The sequence below is a fragment of the Phoxinus phoxinus genome (genome assembly GCF_949152265.1).
Source record: "Phoxinus phoxinus genome assembly, chromosome: 23".
Taxonomy (NCBI): Eukaryota; Metazoa; Chordata; class Actinopteri; order Cypriniformes; family Leuciscidae; genus Phoxinus; species Phoxinus phoxinus.
Window position 1 is genome coordinate 15,577,609 of NC_136898.1, and position 14,636 is coordinate 15,592,244.

Here is a 14,636-nt window from a genome sequence, read left to right on the forward strand (position 1 = left end):
GCATACAGCATTATTCACAGACTTCCAAGGTTATTTTTTTTTACTTTCATAAAACATGGAAATGTATTAGTCATGTATCGCATTAGTAAAAAGCCCACATGCGCCTCTACAACTGTTAATACGGTTGGGGGAAGTACCCATTCCGTCTTGACGTCCACACAGTTCAGAGGCAAGCTCTGCTACAACGTGACAAAGGAGAGCCGAATAATCAATGCCCCGCCCTTATGTCCAATAGCAGCGCGAATTTATGCACAGTAGGCGGGGTTATGGTAGTTTAGTAGCCAACGAAAGATTGTTTAGACTAGAGAGTTGCTGGTAACACGTGAAATTGTTTCCAAAACAAGAATGATAGTGGTGTCCGAACACGAGTCCGTCAAGAAGAGAGTTAACGTTACTGTACTACTGTGTTTGTTGCACTGGCGTCATTCAGATACAAGCTCTGAAAAGCAGCTTAAACTTCAATTCGGATCAACAGAAATACTTAAAAAAGGTAAGAAAAGCTAGTGTTGTCATAATAGCTTATTCTATTGTGTTGATAGTCTTGGATACAACAAGTGACAGTTTAATCTGTATTTGATAAAGAAAAGCGTTTAACCCTTAAACATAGGCCTGTCATTAACATTTCCTGATGGCACTTCGGATCTCTGATCATTGGTAAACATTTTTATGGTTATTTTGGAATGCTCTTTGGATTTTGTGTATAAAGTCATTTGAGATTTTTCAGCATATTTGACTAACTAACTTGATTGTCTGTTTCAAATATGTAGTAGGCTATGCATGGTTTTAATGAGCTTGACTGTATCAAAATATTTCTAATTTCCAATCAGTGTTTATATATATGATGATGTCAGGTAATTCCACAGGTCTACTGTAGAGGACTCACTTTCAAATAAGCGCATATATTTAAATCTGGAGTCTCGAAAATATAACTCTGATTACTTTAAATATGGTATTTCCAATAGTCTCCATCCATATAATACATCCATTTGTTTTTATAGTGCCATTCCAAAAAGGTTAATTCATTATGCATGATGCACAGAAGGGCAACATGCATTGAAAACTGATACTTGTCAGGGTAAGGAAATCTGGTGAGAACAGAAAAACAATACATAAAGAGGGATAACTACCGGACCAGTACTAATATTTCAGTTTCATGCTGAATAGTTGTAAACAACTCATATACATGTATCTAGTGTTTTTAGGTTACACTCTTTTATCTTTTTTATACCATACAGAAGTGAATGTGTAAGCTATAATTGTAGCTACTAGTGATTTTAATTATTATTTACAACATGTTTCCATGGTATATTTAAAATCATTTTTTGTTTTTTATTATAGCCTTTAAACAAATCCTAACACTTTAATTTAGACTTATGGTAATATTAATTAGAAACATGAAATCAAATGTATTAATATTTAATCTTTTACTATTAAAATATTTATTTATTTATTTACAAATTAAAATTAATTTTAAACTGAAAACCTCTTACATTTACATACAGTGTTGGCAATAAAATAGTTTCTGCATGATCCAGAGAAAGAAAAGAGCGCTATAAACACTTCTTAGGTTAAGGTTCATTTATATATATATATGAAGATAAATACCGGTATGCGTTTAACCCCTTTCTACGCAACTGAAGCCACAAGTCTGCTCCTACTTCTTTTCATATCTGAGGATGTTATCTGTAAAGCTAGGAATTTTATTCAACGTTTTCTAAGACCATGTCATGTGTGTTTTTAGAGAAGGCTAATAAAAATAATAATTGCTCCCTTGCAGTCTGTTATCTATGTCTGGTGTGGCAAACTTCCCCATTCATGTTTCTATTGCTCTCACTCGACAAACCTTTCACACCTCTGCCGGGTATGATACTTAATCTTTATTATTCTTTTGTTTTTATTCAGAGGCTATTCGCCTTTATTCTGGCATTATGGCTTTCCCATCCACATCGTTTTGATCCCAATATACATTTATCCATCTGTTATAAATAGTCTTTCTAGAAAACAAAACAAAACTTTTCTTTTGACAAAATTAATCAAAACACACATGTTCATGTAAGTATGTAAGAAGTTAAAGTTCAGTAAAGTAAATATTTCATTGACTATCCACCAGGGGGTTCAATGCTGAAGACCTTGTCATTGTTCTCTGTGTTCTTCTTGAAATCAAAGTTGAAATTCATATCTCTCAGTGTTCCGTTGATGCTTATCCTGTTTTTATTATTGTTTCCCACCAGATGGTTTGCAACTTTATGATCTATTATACGGATACATCCAGGACTAGGGCAGCAGATATTTAGGATAGTTCACATGCCCTTCTTTGTCAGAAAATTCCTTACAGATGCACAACACAGATGTTATATATTGATTATTCTGCTTCATTATGAGTAATGACAACTTCCAAACACCTGTGAGCTGTACCACTAGTACAGGGACGGGAAGAACACATGCGGATGAAAGGGAAACCCACAGTAATGCTTCTCCCGGAATGACTGACAGCCAGTCCGTCCGTCCCGGGCTGGACATCCTAACGGTACCTCAGCTAACACACTCAGACGACACTGATGCCCATTCCAGCGGGAATGACTCGACCGAGAGGGAGAGCGAAGGACACATGGGGCGAGAAACATCCACATGCAGCTCTCACAATGGCAAGGGTTCAATCACAGAGACAACAGAAAGCAAGAGGTATGTGATATTTAAATCAATTGATCAATTTATTACAAATGACTTTTATATGGTAGGCAGATGGTTAAAGGAATATTTTAAGTTGAAAATTGATTTCTATTTCAAGTAAATGCTGTCTTTTGAACTTTCTATTCATCAAAGAAGTCTGAAAAAAATCTATCACAGTTTCCACAAAACATTAAGCCGCACAATTGTTTTCAGCATTGATAATAATAAGAAATGTTTCTTGAGCAGCAAATCAGCATATTCTAAGGATTTCTGAAGGATCATGTGACACTGAAGACTGGAGTAATGATGCTGAAAATTCAGCTTTGCCAATTAGAAAACAATTATTTAAAAATGTAATTAGAATTCCTCAATATTACTGTTTTTACTGTATTTTTGAACAAATAAATGTCTACCGCAAACATTTGTGTACGAATACAGATGAAACTCGTAAAATTAGAACATCGAGCAAAAGTGTTTCAGTAATTCAACTTAAAAGGTGAAACTAATATATTGTATAGACTCATTACATGCAAAGTGAGATATTTCAAGCCTTTATATGTTATAATTTTGATGATTATGGCTTACAGCTATGAAAACCTTTTCACAATATTCTAATTTAGAATTTGGGGTTTTCATAAGCTGTAAGCCATAATCATCAAAATTATAACATATAAAGGCTTGAAATATCTCACTTTGCATGTAATGAGTCTATATAATATATTAGTTTCACCTTTTAAGTTGAATTACTGAAATAAATGAACTTTTGCAAGATGTTCTAATTTTTCGAGTTTCACCTGTATTTGTCTTAGCCAAATGTACAAGTGTAAACCTATGTTACTTCTCTTTGAACCACTTTAGTCAGCAAAGAGATAAAAAACATTGTGGGGAGGAGGATTGATATATAAATAGTTTACACATTCAGTTTAATAAGCTAATTGCAGCATCTAGGTTTGTCTTGGTACAGTTTGTTCCCAGAAAACCTTTTGATTTTTTAAACCAATCAATGCACAAGGATGCAACGCTCAGGGCAGACTAAAATCATTCAAATCATACTGGCTAATCTCCCTCATTAAAATGTCTCTCCTCAGCTCAAATGGAAGCAGTCCCTCTCCTCCTAGCAGCTCGGTGTCATTCAGTCTTTTGAGTGGCAGCTCGGAGCAGGATCAGCCGACCTCCCTGTCAGCCAGCGGTGACCAGGCGGCCCGGCTGCGGACCCAGAGAGAGCTGCTGAAGGCCCTTCGCGAGCTAAAGGGCCGCATGCCTGCGGAACGGCGCAGGAAGGGCCGATCTAGCACCCTGGCCTCCCTGCAGTATGCGCTTAGCTGTGTCAAGCAAGTGAGAGGTGAGTAAGAAAACAAAAACTTAAATTGCATTCCTTGTTCTGGAATGTGTGTGCCAATGAAAGGGTGTGTTGTGTTCTTCTGTAGCTAATCAAGAGTACTACCATCAGTGGAGTGTGGAAGAGAGCCATGGGTGTTGTTTGGATCTGTCGTCGTTTACTATCGAAGAGCTAGACAACATTACATCAGAGTACACCCTTCAAAACACGGTATGACTGGACAGGTTACCTCGTACACATCAGGCTGTGACCCTTTAGAAGAATCGAATGAATTTCTGTTATTTCTTTCTCTATTCCATCCTAGGACACGTTCTCTGTGGCGGTGTCGTTCCTCTCTGGTAAAGTGGTGTACATCACATCCCAGGCAGCCTCTCTGCTGCGCTGTAAACCCGAGAGGCTTCAGGGGGCTCTGTTTTCGGAGCTGCTCGCGCCTCAAGACGTCAGCACCTTTTACAGCAGCACTGCTCCCAGCCGCCTGCCGGCGTGGTCCTCCTGCACAGGCACCAGTATGTCGACGTTTTTTGTCTGTGTGAATATAGTGACAAAGCAGAGTGCGTAGAAACTTTTGTAAATCAGTTACAGACAGCGCTTCATTTGTAAACTAATAATTGCCTTAAAAGGCACTCTGACCGACACTTACCATACATCTTCAGATTTCCCCAAACGTACAATGACATCACTAAACAGTGGTAGCACAACTAAATAAGAGTATCATTCACCAGTTTCTGCATGGGCCCAACTACAGCCTATTTTATTATTCTGTCACGTAGCTACGTTGAGACCAAATGTCATTCAGTTGATCAGTGATATTCTGTCTCACCAACAACGTCGTCGCCTCTTTGATTTCTGACTAATCTAACGCCCGTTGCTCGTGTCTCCCGCTGTGCTGATTAGTATTAGTAGAATTGTCCAGGGGTGCAATTCCATCTTCTCGTTATCTCTTCTGATCAGAAACACCATCAACTTTACTCCCGGACATGAAAAGTGAATATATGCTTGACTGTCTTTTTGAAATTTTAGCAATATTATCTTATTTTGAATTGTACTCTGTCTCAGACATCGGATCGTTAAAAAAAAAAAAATCCCGAAATGCAAAAATGCTAAATCTGACATTTTCCGGAACAGGATTCAGCAGGATCTGACTCAAATTAAGCACTGGTTACACACAGTTGTATGTTGTATTACACACACATATTTTTGTTCCAATCAGCCAATACTGTTAAAATTGGCACACTTTAAAAAAAAATTAAGGTTGTGCATTTTTGAGTCATGTGCTGCGTCTGAATATGCCTACTTCCATACTATACAGAGGGCAAAATTAAAAAACAGTGTGTGAGCCGAGTAGTATGTCTGAATCCAAAGGATTCATAAATTTAAACCAAAGTATTCAAAAAACTTAAAATAAAATAAACGTTAACTGAAATAAAATAAAATATTAAACTAATCTAGTTGCCTAGGCAGCATTTGTTATTTTCATTTAGTTTAACTTGAAGTACTAAAATATCTCAAACTAAAACTGATATAAAAAACAATAAAAATGACAAAGACAAAATGACAAAAAAAATATATAAAAAAATATTTAAAACTATCAGCATATCAAAGATACTAAAACAATACAGCTGTTGGCACAAACAGATGGTAGTAGCTCAGAAATTAAGTGTACCTTTTAAGCATCAATCATTTTAAACGTCATGTTCTGATTGGCTGTAATTTTTTTACCCTGGGAAAAACGAGTATTTATTAAAGCTCCATTTGTGTACAGCCTCACAGGTGGACTGTGCCGAGGAAAAGTCAATGTTTTGTCGGATCAGCAGAGGTAGGGACAGTGATGGTAATGAAGTGAAGTATTACCCCTTCCGTCTCACACCATATCAGCTGACCCTGAGGGACTCTGACACGTCCCAACCTGAGCCCTGCTGCCTCCTCATCGCTGAGAGAGTTCACTCTGGCTACGAGGGTAAAACAAGACACTGTCAATGTCAATACACTACCATTCAGAAGTTTGGGGTCAGTAAGGTTTTAAAAAAATTAAGCAAATGAATGCTTTTATTCAGCAAGGACAGGTAAAGACATTTATAATGCTACAAAAGATTTCTATTTCAAATAAATGCTGTTCTTTTGAACTTCTTATTCATCAAAGAATCCTGAAAAAATGTATCATGGTTTTTAAAAAAATATTAAGCAGCACAACTGTTATAGACTTTGTTAATAATAAGAAATATGTCTTATGCACCAGCTCAGCATATTATAATGATTTCTGAAGGATCATGTGACTGTGACGACTGGAGTAATGGTGCTGAAAATTTAGTTTTACCATAATATAAACTACATTTTAAAATATATTCAAATAGAAATTGTAATAATGTTTCACAATATTTACTGTATTTTTATTAAATAAATGGAGTCTTAAATCTTACAGACCTCAAACTTTTGAATGGTAGTGTACTTACTGTATGAAACCCAATCTTAAATACTACGCATGTTGATGAGAAACTGGTCTGATTCACTTACCAGCTGGTAACGATAGATTATCATAGCTTTAAACATTTAAAATGTGTCTCTGTAATTACGTCAAATGCCCTTAATCTAAAAATCACCCTTACTGTATTGTAAAAGTAATATTGACACACCGTGATAGACTAATCACACCGTGCTCTCTGTTGTTTTGTGTCTGTTCTTATATATTTCTGTTTTTCACATGACAGCACCTCGTATCCCAGCAGATAAGAGAATTTTTACCACCAGTCACACCCCAAACTGTCTCTTCCAAGAGATTGATGAAAGGTTCGCATTTTGCCTAGAGCTGTCTCACATTTTTACCATCCATGTCTCCTTTGAACAGTTACATAAACCTCCTCCTCTCTCATTTGCAGGGCAGTGCCGTTACTTGGTTATATGCCTCAGGACTTGGTTGGGAAACCGGTGCTTATTTACTTGCATCCAGAAGACAGACTCCTTATGGTGGCCATTCACAAGAAAAGTGAGTCGGTCATTCTAGACGCAGGCACAATTCAATGGTGAATATTTGTGCAGCGGAATTCTTTGATCTAGTTTTTGTCCTTTCTTCATCAGTTATCCAGTTTGCAGGGCAGCCATTTGACCACTCGCCCCTGCGTATGCGTGCACAAAGTGGGGAGTACCTGATTGTCGACACCAGCTGGTCATCCTTCATCAACCCCTGGAGCAGGAAGGTGGCTTTCATAGTGGGACGCCACAAAGTTCGAACGTAAGTGGCTGCACAGTTTTTCTCCTTAAATCATACAGCACTAAAGGAAAAATCAACATCCCAACAACCACATAGCAACGCCCTAGCAACCCCTCTGGCATGATGCTATTGTGTTCTGCATGTGCATGGACTCACATGAGCTAACCTACTGTTAAGTGGTCTCACAAAGCTTGTCTACCTTCACTTCCTTTCTGTAGGAGTCCATTGAACGAGGATGTGTTCACTGCCCCAGAGGGCGGGGAGGTGAGAACGATGTCCCCAGATGTGCCACAGCTGAACGAGTTGATCCACAGGTACCTGGTGCAGCCCATTCATGCCGGCAGCTCACAGGGGTACGGCAGCCTGGGCAGCAGCGGCTCACACGAGCACCAGCAAGGTGCCACTTCCTCCTCTGAGAGTAACGGACATGCTTCCGAGGACCAGATCAAGCCCAGGAAACCAGTGAGAATGTTTATCATTATCAATCCAGACATACACATTACACTATTTAACATTACATAATGAAATAAAAACAAGCATACATTACCGCTCACAAGGTTGGGGTCTGTACAATTTTTGGAATGTTTTTGAAAGGAATCTTTTATGATCACCAGGGCTGATCAAAAATACAGTAAACTGTACTGTAAAAACAGTAATATTGTGAAAAATGTCCCTAAAAGTATTTGGACTTGTGAAATTCATTATAATTTTCAGTTGTATGAATGTTATTCTATACCCTTGTATAGAATGTGCCATGTCAACCTTTATTTCCTAATTTATTTCTTCCTAGATGACGTTTGAGCAGATTTGTAAAGACATGCACATGGTAAAGGCCAGCGGACAGCAGGTCTTCATTGAATCCCGAAACCGACCGCCAGCTCTCAAACAGGGTAGCTTAGGTAAACATCGAGAATTTGTCAAATAATAATGACCTGACTTCAACTCTTTAGCCTGAGGTCACAGGCTTGATGTTACATTTTAAGTGACATGATTGCTGTCATATTTCAGAAGCACTGGCAAAGGCAGCAGACACAGCAGAGGCTACTGCCAGAGAAGGTCTGGCAGGTTTAGCACTGTCAAGTCCACCTAGGAAGGAGCTGCCCACCATCTACTCATACCAGCAGATCAACTGCCTGGACGGCATCATACGGTGATTTTCTCACTTATGTTTCTGCTTGTACCAGGATTTGGAGATTTGTTTTGTGTGAATTTATTTTTATTTCTCCAATTTTATCTTATTTTAAGAGACAAAAGATGTTTTATAGGTTTATGTGTGAAGTTTGTTTATTGGATATGAGTTGGTCTCATGTTTTTCACTGTGTTGTTCAGATATCTGGAGAGCTTTAATGTCCCTGGCACAGTGAAGAGGAAGGTTTGCTCATCTTCCTATACAACATCTTCTACCTCTGACGATGATAAACAAAGGGAAGAAGCTGGAGCAACCGAAGGTGAGTAATTGATTGCTAAAGGGATATTTACCCAACACATCCTATAAGTATTCAGAAAGTCAGGGACGGAGAGGAAGACTCATACAATCGATCACTATTGGTATTCCTTCAGTGTCAACTGATGTCTGTGTATGTTCTCTGTGTAGCTGAAGTTCACTCTTCTCTTTTGACATAGCAGAGACTCTTTTGGTGACCGAGGGGTCAAAGGTTTTCCCTGCAACACCAGGACCCCCCCTAACCCCTCTGGCTCTGCACTGTAAGGCAGAAAGCGTTGTGTCTGCCACGTCCCAGTGCAGTTTCAGCAGCACCATCGTTCACGTTGGTGACAAGAAGCCACCTGAATCGGGTATGAACACTTTTTTTCCAGTCTATTCTTGTCATCGACCTATACATGGTATGCCTTATATTTCATTAAACGTCAGACCGTGCAAAAGCAAGCAATCTCCTCTGTTTGATCTACATCCAGACATTGTTATGATGGAGGAGCCACCAACCACCCCAACACCTTCCACGTCAGCTCCACCCATTGCTGTTGCCTCTGACATGCCTGTGAACCCTCAGCAGACCCCGTCCCCCACTGCTGCTCTTCCCGAGAAAGAAAAGGAAAAGGAGAGAAGAGGTGGAGGAAATGTAGGAAAGGGCCTCACGAAGGCAATGTTATCCACACACACCCAGCAAGAAGAGCAAGCCTTTCTCAACCGTTTTAGAGACGTCAGCCAGCTGCGGATGGTCCAACCCAGCGAGCCACCACAGCGCAGAAACACATCTACACCTGGGGCTAAAGGTAACAGCATTGTATAGTTGTTAATAGGTTGCATTTGTCTGTCTGATTTCCTTTATTTACGCCCTTATTATTTGGCTTGTTCTGTCTAGGAGTGAATAGCCACCAGAACTATCCTTCTGTAGATAACAGCAACAGTCGTCGGCATGGCAGAGGTGGGAAAAGACGGAAACACCAAATTGAAGACAACATTCCGGACATTCCCTCCCTCTCTGGATCTGGCCCCTATAGAGGATCTAATCATGCAGCAATAAGACCCAACTTCCCCTCAATCCAGCACTCTTCCACATCTTGGCAACCATCTGTGGCATCCCAGACCAGTGGTGCTCCCGTGATGACCTCCGTTCCACCAGGCTACATGCCCATGTTTCCCATTTCGTCGCCTTTCTTGATGCCCCAGATGGGAACGGATCCTTCCTTGCAAGCAGGAGTCCCTAGGTTCCCCATGCAAGGCATTCCTCCTGTGATGCCACCAGTCATGACCTTCATGATGCCCAACTATATTTTTCCACAACTTGGTTATCCAGGACCACAGTTGAACCCAGCCAACTTGCAGCTCAGTGGGCAACTGCCTGCCCAGATGAACCCCTCGGGCCAGTTCCCTTGCTCTTTTGTTCAGATGAACCCGGGTGTACCATCGTTTAATCCTGCAGTAGGGCAGTTATATCCATTGGGCTCTCAAATGAATCCCACTATGCCTGAAGTGATTTCCCAGCAGTTCTACAACCCAAATCCCCCGTTCATTTTCCCCAACTCTACATCAATGCCAGCAGGAAATGCCAACACTACACTAGGACAGTCTCGTTCCAGCACACCCCAGTCCACTGGGCAACAGGCTGGCGAGAGAGAAGGGACCGGATCCCCTCTTTTTCAGTCCCGATGCTCCTCCCCACTCAATCTTCTACAACTTGAGGAATTTCCAAGCAACAGAACAGATGCTATGCTACAGACTCCACCCCCAGGAGTAGGTGCAACACAAGTGGGCGGGACTGTGGTGCAGAATTCCAGCAATCGCAGCAACACCAAAGATGCCAAACCAAATAACAGCGTAAGAATTAAGAACCGTTTTAAACTCATTTGTTTTTAATTGCCTTGCTTCTTGGCTAACTTTGAGTTCACTTCTTTTAGCATGAAGTCAATGAGTCAAACCAGGACTCCATGTCGACTTCCAGTGACATGCTGGACCTACTGCTGCAAGAGGACTCCCGCTCAGGAACTGGCTCCGCCGCCTCAGGCTCTGGGTCTTCAGGGTCTGGGTCTGGGTCTGGGTCATTTGGCTCTGGATCAAATGGGTGTAGCACATCTGGAAGTGGCACTAGTGAGTAATTTACTCATGTATGCTTCACCCAAATTAACCAATACTCACCCTCATGTCTTTACAAACCTGTATGACTTTTCTTCTGTGATGGAACAAAAATGAAGACATTTTTAAGAATTGTACTGGTTGCTCTTTTCCATGCAGTTACAATTTATTATTCTTTTTTATCTCAGGGAGCAGTAATACAAGCAAGTACTTTGGAAGCATCGACTCGTCAGAGAATGATCACACTCATAAACCAGCATCTGGGGATCTGGGAGGGGAACAGTTCATCAATTTTGTCCTGCAGGACCCCATCTGGCTCCTCATGGCCAACACAGATGACAAGGTCATGATGACATACCAGATTCCCATCAAGTAAGGACATTTTTACCAAAGTTACTTCCAAACCTGTTCTTTGCAACTTTGTCTGTTATATAAAAATAACAAAAAACCTTGTCCAAAGATCTTGATTAGCTAGTTCTGGTGTATTTAATTGAGGTAAAAAAAAAGTCCATAATTATGAGTTTCGGTACAGTAATTACAAAGCAAATTTGGTGAGAATAAAATTGACTCACTGGGCAATTTCATATTTTTCTACCTTTTTCACTCCCTGACAAAGAATTTTTGTACTATTAAGTGTAGCTTAAACTCTGCCGGAAGATAGAGTACATTAATTTGTATGTGTATGTGTACAGAGACAGAGACTTGGTACTGAAAGAAGACAGAGACGCCCTGAAAGCTGTTCAGAAGCATCAGCCTCACTTTACTGAAGAGCAGAAGAAAGAGTTAACTCAGGTCCACCCCTGGATTCAAACGGGCTGCCTACCAAAAGCCATCAACATAACAGTGAGTAGTTCTTAACAAAAATGATGTTTTATAAACAAAGTTCGGGAGGAGCACGTTCAAATAATTGATCCAATTATCACATCATTCCAACCAGCTGTCAACAATCAGTAATCAACATTTCTATCCAATCAGCATGAGTGGAGACCTATATACATACTCATTTGACTCACCAACGTTCCTCGACAGTTTTTCAGCAACCCTCCACCACCCCGTCTCCTCACACTTGCCTGGTTACTTCCTAAACCAGCAATACGGGGGGAGTACTCTGGGTTCGGGCCGAATACCGAGCCCGGAGCCCTCTCCTCGGACAGCACGCCAAATATGCATACCATTTATTCCATCTGACTTATTTGTAAGTGTGAACTCGTGAAATGACACAAAGTCTGTACCAACATTTTGCTGCTTTCTAGTTCTGGCCAGATTCTGATGCAGTTCTCACTGCATGTATCTTTCACAAATGAGATAATTACCCAGAATGCCTTGTAACAAGCTCGTTCAACATTTTAATTCAAGATGGTGGACGAAAGAAATGTCAACTCTAAATATATAGTGTTCTGAAGCACTAAATTTTTTTTAGCAATATTTAAATCTAGTTTTTAAAAAACAACATGCTAACATCTCCAACGTCTCTAAAGTGCTTCACACTTTTCTTCACAGACTTGCACAGGATGTGCAACTCCCCCAGATTTGTTGACTCCTCCATTCGATTTGGAATTTCATGAGATGGATCTCAGCATGGTTTTGAGAGAGGAGGCCAAACAACAAGATAAACTTATCACTGCAGAAACAGCCTTTCCCTTGAGCCCCCCTTCATCTGATTATGAACAGATAGACAATCAGGCCAGCACGAGCACGTAGGAGTGGGCCATGGAGGAGGTGGGAGTGACATAATCAGCGCAAGTGAAGAGGGACTACAGACTGCTGGACAGTGATTGGTTGTGCTGCTGCCTCATAGACTTTTAGGACCAAGTTGAATTTGGACCAAGCTGAAAGTGTGAAAGATGTATGAACTTCAGATTGATATACTGATTGAACCGACATCATCTGAGAACAATAGAGAGAAGAAGGGAAAGACTTCTTTTAATTTTTTTTAGCTTAAAAGGAATATGTTTTGAGATGTTAACCTGTTGCACGTGGTGGATGTTAGAACATTGTTGCACTATATTCTGCTTCCAGGTTCTTATAATTATTCATGAGCCTGCCTGGACTTATCCAATGACAGGCGCTGTTTCAGAATTATTCATGACACCATGTGACCTTTTCCTATTACAGGTAGTTCTTTAATCAATGAGTTATTGAGTTTATAGAATTATGAACAGTTGGACCAGGAATTTACTGATTTCACATAAGTTTGAAATAAGACAGTCTGACATTCATAGCCCTTTTTACAGACACTGTGTGTCAATTCTCAAACCGTTCTGAACGATTCCCAGGAATTATGGACAGGTGGACACTGGACGGGAAAAATCGGTTCCACTCTGGCCCTAAAAGTTTGCTGGTTTGTAACCAGAAACCTGAATATTTTGGGGAAACGTTGACATCTTTGATAGTCTCATTGAGCAATGTAATAACTTATAAATTGCTTTTCAGCCGGTTGCTTTCCATTTTATTACATTTGCGACAGGCTTCAGTTCTCCTTGTGGAGACGGTTTGCCAGCGAAACGCAAACTATTTTAGTTTAAAAGAGGTATGATAGGCCAGAAACATCCTCTAACCAAGTTGCCAATGTATTGCAAGTCCATTGTCCCATTGTACGATATTTACCTTCAAATGTCTGTTTAGACAATCAAAATACAATAACACACAAAATTAAGTTTTCTTAGCTAAAAACATTTGTGTTCACATACTTAGGTTCCAGTCCATGGTTACAGCATCACAAACTACATATTTTACTGGTAGTGTTAAAGATGTATGTATTTGTTAATATTCAAACAACTGGATATGGTTTACAAAACAATGTATTCGAAGGTGCTTTTGATACTATTAAGTCCATAACATGTAAATAAATGGATTTTGAATAGAAATGTATTTACTTCTAAAAGCCTCGCGGATGAGCTTGACAATCCCTTTGTTTCACTAGATGGTCCATAGAAGCACAAGAATTGTCTGTGTACTTTTTTTTGTTCAGTTCCTTAACAAATGCAGGACTCTATTATAAAAAAAGAAAAAGGATTTAAAACAAAACAAGATAGCTACTTCCCTCGTGTTCTGTTTCCCTCAGATTTGTCTGTGAGGGTTTTTCAAAAGCTTTTCTGTGAAAGCAGAAAGGCCCAATCAGTTTACATGCAGTACAGTTCTGTTTAAAGCTTCAGTTAAATGTGCAGGAATTGTAAATTGATTTTGTACATTTGTCAAGTTCTTGATAAAAAATTTTTTACCCAAACATGCTTGAATTGTATTTTTCTGCTTTTAAACTAAATAAATAACTGTTGTGTTTTTAGTAATATGCTTTGACCATCTGATGTTTATCTTCTTCTTTTTTTTTGGTAACATGACTGAATTGATCTTCGTAGCCACTAGAGGGCGCATTGTAACATATCTGGTAACATCCACAATTTTGTCTCTTCAAGCTTTGCTTTGAATTATCTTCACCCAAATCAAATATTTATTTTGACTCCTCTTTCATTTTCCAAAGGCAAATAGTTTTCACAGCCCAATTGAAATATGTGTCTAAGGTTACATAAGGAGAAAGCATTCCACTTTCCCTGCCTACTTTTTAAAGCTTAAATCTGTAGTTTTCTCCAGCTCAAGAATGCAGTTCAGACTGTCTCATGGCTTTCGTCTCCATATCTCCAGATTAGCAAAACTGACAGGTTTCTGTAAGCTCTCCTTGTTGATCTCTATGAATATTTACATAGAACTCTGAAAAACCTGAGATATAGAGAAGCAAGGAGCTGTTTGTTGTTGACGTTGTGTGATAGAAGGTTTCGTCTTCAAACCATAATGAGAGGAGATGACTGTAGTGACATGATACATTCCAACAAGCTGTTTGTGTATAATGCAGGATTGCAGTTCTGCATTGCAGTTCTGTTTCAATCATATCCACT

The 14,636-nt window shown here is 39.6% G+C and overlaps 1 protein-coding gene across 2 annotated transcripts; it reads left to right on the forward strand.

Annotated features, from left to right (window-relative positions):
• The first annotated feature begins 303 nt into the window (after positions 1-303).
• per1a (period circadian clock 1a) lies at positions 304-14,037 on the forward strand. 2 transcript variants are annotated; one of them, XM_079600003.1, is made up of 20 exons: positions 304-490; positions 2,232-2,682; positions 3,759-4,012; positions 4,098-4,219; positions 4,314-4,515; positions 5,772-5,966; positions 6,715-6,793; positions 6,883-6,989; positions 7,082-7,235; positions 7,433-7,676; positions 8,005-8,113; positions 8,223-8,364; positions 8,544-8,662; positions 8,838-9,008; positions 9,129-9,446; positions 9,536-10,491; positions 10,572-10,761; positions 10,935-11,118; positions 11,439-11,589; positions 12,247-14,037. In XM_079600003.1, exons 2-20 carry the CDS (start codon positions 2,378-2,380, stop codon positions 12,445-12,447), a joined length of 4,203 nt encoding a protein of 1,400 aa, XP_079456129.1. In that variant the 5' UTR covers positions 304-490; positions 2,232-2,377; the 3' UTR covers positions 12,448-14,037. The 2 variants fall into 2 exon arrangements, with proteins under 2 accessions (XP_079456129.1, XP_079456130.1); XM_079600004.1 differs by having other exon boundaries at positions 8,841-9,008.
• Positions 14,038-14,636: the final 599 nt, after the last annotated feature.

Coding starts and splice junctions, on each gene's coding strand:
- per1a (XM_079600003.1), top strand. CDS start 2,378: ATGAGTAATGACAACTTCCAAACACCTGTGAGCTGTACCACTAGTACA. Junction 5,967..6,714: donor AGTTCACTCTGGCTACGAGG/GTAAAACAAGAC, acceptor TTCACATGACAG/CACCTCGTATCCCAGCAGAT. Junction 11,590..12,246: donor CAAAAGCCATCAACATAACA/GTGAGTAGTTCT, acceptor TTTTCTTCACAG/ACTTGCACAGGATGTGCAAC.